The sequence below is a fragment of the Equus caballus genome, chromosome 19 (genome assembly GCF_041296265.1).
Source record: "Equus caballus isolate H_3958 breed thoroughbred chromosome 19, TB-T2T, whole genome shotgun sequence".
Lineage (NCBI taxonomy): Eukaryota > Metazoa > Chordata > Mammalia > Perissodactyla > Equidae > Equus > Equus caballus.
The window spans coordinates 2661625-2670840 of NC_091702.1; the positions used below are offsets into that span (position 1 = coordinate 2661625).

The 9216-nt window shown below is 38.4% G+C and overlaps 1 protein-coding gene across 1 annotated transcript; it reads right to left on the minus strand.

Moving 5' to 3' along the window:
- Positions 1-7918: 7918 nt before the first annotated feature.
- On the minus strand, positions 7919-8870 carry LOC100059445 (olfactory receptor-like protein OLF4). The gene is given in 2 exon segments (XM_001915949.3): positions 7919-8561; positions 8563-8870. Coding segments are annotated over 2 exon segments (951 nt in total).
- Between the last annotated feature and the right edge of the window lie 346 nt (positions 8871-9216).

Here is a 9216-nt window from a genome sequence, read left to right on the forward strand (position 1 = left end):
TTAGCTGTCCATAGATGTGTGGTTTTATTTCTGGGCTTTCAATTCTGTTCCATTGATCTGTGCACCTATCTTTGTACCAGTACCATGCTGTTTTGACTACTGTAGCTTTGTAGCATGTTTTGAAGTCAGGAATTGTGATGCCTCCAGCTTTGTTCTTTTTTCTCAGGATTGCTTTGGTAATTCTGGGTCTTTTGTTGCCCCATATGAATTTTAAGATTCTTTGTTCTATTTCCGTAAAAAAATGTCATTGGGATTCTGATTGGGATTGCATTGAATCTATAGATTGCTTTAGGTAGTATGGACATTTTATTCTTCCAACCCATGTACATGGAAGGTCTTTCCATCTCTTTATGTCGTCCACCATTTCTTTAAGGAAAGCCTGGTAGTTTTTGTTGTATAGGTCCTTCATTTCCTTAGTTAAATTCACCCTGAGGTATTTTATTCTTTTTGTTGCAATTGTGAATGGTATTGTGTTCTGGAGTTCTTTTTCTGTTAGTCCATTATTAGAGCATAGAAATGCTACTGATTTATGTAAGTTGATTTTATATCCTGCAACTTTGCTGTAGTTGTTGATTATTTCTAAAAGTTTCCTAATGGATTCTTTGGGGTTTTCTGTTTGTAAGATCATGTCATCTGCAAACAGCGAGAGTTTCACTTCTTCCCTCCCTATTTGGATTTCTTTTATTCCTTTCTCTTGCCTAATTGTTCTGGCCCAAACTTCCAGTACTATGTTGAATAAGAGTGGTGATAGAGGGCATACTTGTCTTATTCCTGTTTTCAGGGGGATGGTGCTCTGTTTTTTCCCATTGAGTATGATGTTGGCTGTGGGTTTGTCATATATGACCATTATTATGTAGAGACAATTTCCTTCTATCCCCATTTTGTTCAAAATTTTTATCATAAATTGCTGTTGGATTTTGTCAAACGCTTTCTGTGCATCTATTGAGATGATCATGTGGTTTTTATTTCTGAACTTGTTGATGTGGTGTATCATGTTGTTTGACTTGCGGATGTTGAAGCATCCCTGAGTCCCTAATATGAATCCCACTTGATCATGATGTATGATCCTTCTGAAAGTCTAAGAATTTATCCATTTCCTCTAGGTTATCCATTTTGTTGGCATATAGTTTTTCATAGTAATCTCTTAAAATCCGTTATATTTCTGCAGAATCTGTTGTTATTTCTCCTCTTTCATTTCTGATTTTGTTTATTTCAGCTTTCTCTCTTTTTTTCTTTTTGAGTCTGGCTAGGGGATTGTCAATTTTATTTATCTTCTCAAAGAACCATCTCTTTGTTTCATTGATCCTTTCTACTGCCTTTTTTGTTTCAATAGCATTTACTTCTGCTCTGATTTTTATTATTTCTCTCCTTCTGCTGACTTTGGGCTTTGTTTGTTCTTTCTCTAATTCAGTTAGGTATAATTTGAGGCTGCTTATTTGGTATTTTTCTTGTTTGTTAACGTGTGCTTGTATTGTGTTGAATTTCCCTCTTAATACAGCTTTTGCTGTATCCCATATGAGCTGGTACGGCATTTTATCATTTTCATTTGTCTCCAGATATTTTTTGACTTCTTCTTTAATTTCTTCAATGATCCATTGCTTGTTCAATAGCATATTGTTTGGTCTCCACATCTTTGTCCTTTTCTCACGTTTTTTCTTATAATTAACTTCTAGCTTGGTATCATTATGATCAGAGAAGATGCTTGTTATTATTTCAATTTTTTTTTAAATTTATAGAGGCTTGCCTTGTTTCCCAACATATGGTCTATGCTTGAGAATGTTCCATGTGCACTTGAGAAGAATGTGTATTCTGCTGTTTTTGGATGGAGTGTTCTATATATGTCTATTAATTCCAGCTGTTTTAGCTTTTCATTTAATTCTGTTTCCTTGTTGATTTTCTGTCTGGATGATCTGTCCAATGATGTGAGGTCCCCTACTCTTATTGTGTTATTTTTAATATCTTCTTTTAGGTTTGTTAATAATTGCTTTATGAACTTCGGTGTTCCTGTGTTGGGTGCATAGATATTTATAAGCATTATTTCTTTTTGATGTAGTGTCCCTTTGATCATTGTATACTGACCGTCTATGTCTCTCTTTACCTGCCTTATCTTGAAATCTACTTTGTCTGATGTAAGTATTGCAACACCTGTTTTCTATTGTTTGCCATTATCTTGGATTATCATCTTCCACCCCTTCACTCTGAGCCTGTATTTGTCATTGAAGCTGAAGTGTGAATCCTGGAGGCCACAGATTGTTGGATCTTGTTCTTTAATCCATCTTGCCACTCTGTGTCTTTTTATTGGAGAGTTCAATCCATTTACATTGAGGGTGATTATTGATGCACGAGAACTTAATGCTGTCATTCTGTCACTCATTTTCAGGTTTTCCTGCATTACCTTTGTTTCTTGTCCTGTGTGTTTTGGACTACCCATTGACATCTGGAGTTTCTTATTTCCTTACTTATTTTTTGTGTCTCTGTTCTGTTTTTAAGTTTGGTGGCTATGCTGAAGTTTGTATTCAGAATCTCATGCATAACATAGTCCATTTTCTGGTGGCCTCTTATTTCCTTAGCCTAAACTGATTCAGTCCCTTTCTTCCTTCCCTCTTAAGTTATTATTGTCATCTCTTATTCCAACTTGTGTTCTGTTTGTTGTTAAAGTGATAAGATTGTGTTTGTTTTTGGTGTTTCCCTTCCCTTTATCCTATTGCTATAGTTGTATATTTGCTATCCTATTTTGATGCTGTCTATTTGTCTCCTTACTCGGTGTTTTGTGACCCCTTTCTCCCATTTTTTATTTTTTCAGGTATGAGGGCCTTCTTGAGGATTTCTTGTAAGGGCTCTTGTGGCTACGAAGTCCCTTAGCTTTTGTTAGTCTGGGAAAGATTTAATTTCTCCCTCATATCTGAAGGATATTTTTTCTGGATAGAGTATTCTTGACTCAAGATTGTTATCTTTTAAAGTTTTGAATATGTCATTCCAATGTCTCCTAGCTTTTAAGGTTTCTGTGGAGAAATCTGCTGAAAGTCTGATAGGGGTTCCTTTGTAGGTTTTTTTTTGCTGCCTTGCTGCCCTGAGTATTCTTTCTTTGTCATTCACTTTTCCCAGTTTTACTACTATATGCCTTGCAGTAGGTATTTTTACAATGACATATCTAGGAGACCTGAAAGCTTCCTCCACAAATATTTCTCTCTCATTCTCTAGATTTTGGATGTTCTCTGCTATTATTCCTTTGAGCACACTTTCTGCTCCATTCTGCTTTTTGTAGCACTCGGGGATTCCAGTTATTCTTATATTGCATTTCCTCATTGAGTCGGCTATTCCTCTGAGATAGTCTTCATTCTTAAGTCTCTCTTTTTTTTTCTGCTTTACTTCACCCCCCCGGTGCATAGTTGTACCTCTTAGCTGCAGGTCCTTCTAGTTGTGGGATGTGGGATGCCGTCTCAATGTGGCCTGATGAGTGGTGCCATGTCCGTGCCCAAGATCTGAACCCTGGGCCGCTACAGCAGAGCACGCTAACTTAACCACTCGGCCATGGAGCCGGCCCCTTAAGTCTCTCTTTTATTCTGTCTGGAGCCATTCAACCTGTCTATCTTTGATTATGCTGATTTGCTCCTCCCTGGCATCCACACAGGGATTCAGGGATTCCGTATTATGTTTTATTTCTTTCATTGTATTTTTCATCTCTAGTATTTCTGATTGATTCTTCTCTATAGTTTCAATCACTTTTGTGAACTAACTCCAGAACTCGTTGATTTGTTTCTCATTGTTTTCCTTTATCTCATTGAGATTTTTGATGACAGCTATTCTGAATTCATTGTCGTTTAGTTTACTTATTTCTGAGTCCTCAGGACATAATTCTGGATGCTTGTTTTCCCTGTGGTCTGGAGATTTGATGAATTGATGGATGCTGGAAGAAGCATGGGTCTTCCCCATGGTGATATTATTCAGTTGCAGTTACAGGCTCTCGCCACTCAATGGGGGTCGGGAGCTGTGTATTGTGAGCCCTCTGCCTTTGGCTGAGATTGTGGCACACAGTGCAGGTTGGGGAAGGAGGGGCACTTTCTCTCACGCACAGACCCAGTTTCTGGATCAGTTCTAGCTATCTGGTCCCCTGGGGTTTTGGCTTGATGAGGTCACTCCATGTGAAATCATTCACCCCATTAGAGGGCTTCCCTCTAGGCTGCATGGCGTGGGACTCCTGAGTGATCCTGTGGACTTGCGGCCCCTCCCCTGCTCCTTCCCTCATGGAGCCTCCAGTGGCAGCTATCCCAGTCTTTAATGGAGGTAGCGAAGTTCTCTCTTACCCTATTCCATCTCCTCTGAGGTGGGCTCCAGCCTCTCCAGCCTCTGTCATTTGGCTTCTGTGGGTCTCTGAGGATTCCTGTGCTGTTAGAAATTTTCTGTTGGAATATGGTTACTCCTTTTGTTGTATGTTGGAGGGGAGAGAGTCCCTGGTGAGCTTACTCCGCCATAATGCTGATGTCAGTCAGTACTATACTGTTATAATTAGCTTGATAAGAAAATTCAAAATTGAGAAAGGCGATGCCTATAGCTTTGTTCTTTCTCAGGATTATCTAGGATATTCAGGATCTTTTGTGATTCCATACAAATTTTATAATCATTTTGTATATTTCTGTGAAACATGGCTTTGGAATTTTGATATGGATTGCGTCCAATCTATAGATGACTTTCAGTATTCAGGCATTTTAATGTTAAATCTTCTAATCCATGAACATGGGACAGTTTTTATTTCTTTCCATCCTTTGTGTATGCTTCAATGCCTTTCATCAATATCTTATAGTTTTATGTGTATAGATCTTTCACTTCCTTGGTTATATTAATGTTTAAGTATTTTATTGCTTTTGATACTACTGTAAATGAATTTTTCATTATCTTTTTCAGAAATATTGTTCATTGTTGGTGTCTAGAAATTAAACTGATTTTTGGACTTAGGCTTTCTATCCTGAAACTTAAGTGAATTTATTTATTATTTCCAAAGGTTTTTTGTGGAGTCTTTAGGCATCTATACACAAGATGCTATCATCTTCAAACAGAAACAACTTTACTTTTTCATTTCTCTTTTGCACCCCTTTCTTTCTTTCTTTTTTTAATGTAACTTGTCTAACTAGGACTTCTAATATTATGTTGAATAGGAGAGGCAGGACTGGCATACATGTCTTGTTCCTGATCTTAGAAGCTTTAAAACTTTCGCTGTTAAGTTAGATGTGACTTGTCATGTATGTTCTCCATTATTTTGAGGTATCATCCTTCTATACCAAATTTGTTGAGAGTTTCTATCATGTAAGGATGTTGAGTTTCCCAAAAGCATTTTCTGCATCTATTGAGATTATCATATACATACCTTTAATTCTATCAATGTGGTGTATCACATTTATCTGTTTGCTTACAGGGAAAAACTTTGCATCCTATAAATAAAGTCCTCTGATCACAACATATGATCCTTTCATTGTGTTGTTCACTTCAGTATGTGAGTATTTTCTTGCTAATTTTTGTATATATATTAATCAGGACTATTGACATGTAGTTAGTTTTCCTTTCTTGTAGTGTCCTTGTCTGGGTTTGGAATCAGGGTAATGTTGGCCTCATAAAATAAATTTTGGAATGATCCCTTCTGTTAAATTATCTGGCAGAGTTTGAGAGGATTTGTGTTAATTCTTTTTAAAAGTTTTCGTAAGCTTCACCAGTGAAATCATCTGATCTTTATGTTTTCTTTGTCTGGAAGTTGTGGGTTACTCATTCAACCTCCTTACTCTTCATTTGTTTGTTGAGTTTTTAAAAAAATATTTCTTTTATGATTCAATCTTAGTAAGTTGCATTTTTTCATGAATGTTATCCATTTTTCTACGTTATCCAATTTATTTTGTATAATAGTAGTAGTTTCTTTGATTTTTTGTTTTTCTATTGTATCCATTGTAATGTCTTTTCTTTCATTTCGAATTTTACGTATTTGAGTTATCTCTTTTTTTTTCTTGGTTAGTCTAGCTAAAGCTTTGTCAACTTTATCTTTTCAAAGAGCCAGTTCTTTTTTGTTGATATTTTCTATTGTTTTTCTATTTTATTTATTTCTGCTGTGATATTTATCTCCTTATTTCTGCAAAATTTGGAATTTGTTATATTTTTTTAACTCTTTGAAGAGCAATGTTAGGTTGTTTATAGATCTCTATTTCTCTTGGGTCTTAGAGCTTTTATATTTTGGAGGGTGGTTTCATATTCCTTGAATATTCATGATGCTTGTCTCCTTGATCTTCTGTCTGCACATTTGAGGAAAAAGACATCTTCAGTTTTGGCAGATTAGCTTTGGCAGGCAAAGCCCTTCAACAGTCAGCCTGTCAAAGATTCTGCATGGGCTCTCTGGTGATGTGTGCAGGCAAGGGTGCTTCTGGAGAGCTCTAGTAGGCAGTCTTGGTGCCTTAGTCAGGCAGTGGCAGGCCTGGTGCTTGGATTCCTGGGGTCCAGTTTGGCACCTGATACCACTAGTGGTGGAGTCTGGAGGCTGGAGTCACTGGGACATTTCTTGCTCTTGAATCTGCAATGAAGGGTGTGGGACCTTGGTCTGTGTGGTCAGGCCTGGATTCTGAGTCCAAAGTAGCCAACCAAGTGTCAGGGAACCTGGGAATTGACTTGACAATCCAGTCCGTGGGGATGGCCTGGACCTGGGGGCAGAATCTTCAGTTCATGGGAGCTGGCTAGAGGCTGGAGACACATATGTCAGCCTGGTGCCAGGTGGAGCCAGAAAGTTGGGCACCAGAGTCCAGCCTGGTGTTTGAGTGGGCTAGGAGCCTGGATTGGTGGAGCCAGCCTGGGGCCTGAGATCATGAGTCTTGGCTTGGTACTGGAGCAGACCAGGAAGTGAATGTGCAGGACTTGGTCTGGAGTCTAGACTCAGAGGGGTTAGCCTGGCACTGGGGTAGGTCTGGCACTGGGGTCTGAGGTGAAGTCAGGTGCTCACTTCACTGTACTGTCCTCACTTAGAGAGTGTCTCTCTCCACAACGGGCCACACAGGCTTGGGGTAGGCATGACAGGGGTTACATAATAATGTCCTTTTCACTCTATTAAATGTGTCTTTTTTTATTAATTTGATCCACAAAGGTGCTTTAGTCACTCATCTGGGATCCTTGACTCCTGCGAAGGTATTCTGGTGGATGGATAGCTGTTTAATGTGATGTTCCTGGGAGCAGACAGGTACTAGAAAATGTTATACTGCCGTCTTGTTGGTGTCACCCTGGAAAGTCTCTCTACTCACTCTATTGTCTGAACTTTTTAAATATGTGCAGTTTATTTTGTCATTATTCTCTCATAAATTATTTAAAAGGAAAATTTCTATGGATACGTGACTCAGGGTAGGGTCTAGGGCACAGGTAGCTGAGTCACTCTGAAGAAGCATGTTTGATACATCAAACTGGGAAGAAAGAAGAGTGTTACATATGGCTATAGTGCAGTGGAATTAATTTGATAATTATTTTTTTCTGTAAACTAGATTAACCTAGCTATAAGAATGAATGAAATAACCTTAACTTGGTTTAAAAAGAACACTAAAGCAACGCAGAGATTCATGGATGAGCCTTAGAAACACAGCATAGATATTCACAGCTAGTTGCAGGTTTATGAGACACCACAGAGCTCAGAACAATTCCCTACCATACCATTCAATGTGATAATATATACATAATGTTAAACCATTTTATTTTGTGTTGAGTAGTTATGCAGCAACGGCTAACACATACAATAATCGTTATTCCATGAAATAAATGGAAATTTCCAATTGTATTCATATCAAAGGTTGGGAATAAATTAGGAAAATAGAAAAAAAGGAGGAAAAAACCTGTTAGATATCAGAGAGAGAGAAAAGCATAATAAAATAAATAAATTGTACAAAGAAGTTAAAAAGGACGGGTTCTACTTCTGCAATGTGGTTAAAGAAGCACAATTCTGACTCTGAGGCTTCGAGTCCTGCAATCGTGGGCATTTCTTCTGCCCAAGTATAACTGGCCCTTTTGTACTTGCCATCCTGAAGAATCCTTTCAGAGCCACTTTTACTTCTTTATTCCTCAGACTGTAGATGAAGGGATTCAGCATGGGTGTGACAACAGTGTACACCAGTGAGGTTATTGCACTTGAGTGTGAGCTCTGGCTAGCAGTAGAGCTGAAGTACACTCCTAGGCTTGTACAAAAAAATAAGGAGACAACTGATAGGTGAGATGCACAGGTGGAAAATGCTTTATACTTCCCTTGAGCTGATGAGATTCCACATATACAGCAAACTATCTTAAAGTAAGAGTAAATTATACCAGCGAGGGGACCACCACACATCAGCATAGCTGTAAAATACATAACCATATCATTAAGAAAGGTATTAGAACATGCAAGTTGGATCATCTGATTGAGTTCACAGAATAGGTGGGGGATTTCCACGTGTGTACAGAATGAGAGCTGCAACACCATTGAGGTTTGTAAGAAAGAATGCAAGACACTTGTGATCCAAGATACTAGAAGCAAGATTCCACAGATCTGATGGTTCATGCTGACCATGTAGTACAAAAAAGTACAGCTGGGTGATGCAACCTGCATAGGTTATGACTTTGCTCTGCATCTGGATGTTCACCAACATCTTTGGGATGGTCGTGGAGGTGAAACAGATGTCTACAAATGACAGGTCGGAACGAAAGAAGTACATGGGTGTGTGGAGGTGGGAGTCAGAGCTGACAGCCAAGATGATGAGCCGGTTTCCAAGCACAGTGATCAGATACATGGAGAGAAAATGTCCAAATGTGAAGGACTGCAATTCTGATTCCTCTGAAAATCCCAGAAGAAGAAATCCTGAAACCCCTGTTTCATTGCCTGGTTCCATGTGGCTGGATTGACTACCAGGAAAGTGGAAAATGACATTACTAATTTCACACAAATGGCATTACTCCCATTGTTGGAATGCTACTATTTCTATATTGTGCATTCATAAAAATCAATGTCAGTATTTTATGCATGGATTTGTTCTCTTTAGGTGATTCCCTGTTAATCTCTGATTAGGCGTTTTTGACCCATTCTCAGTATTTTCCCCAAGAGCTCATGCATTATACTGTTTTACTGAGTATACCTTTCATGCATTTGAGAAATATGTATTAAGTTTTGAACATGTTCCAAGCACTTTACAGGCAATGAGTATAGAGTGCTGAAAGACAGATGCCACCACAATCCAA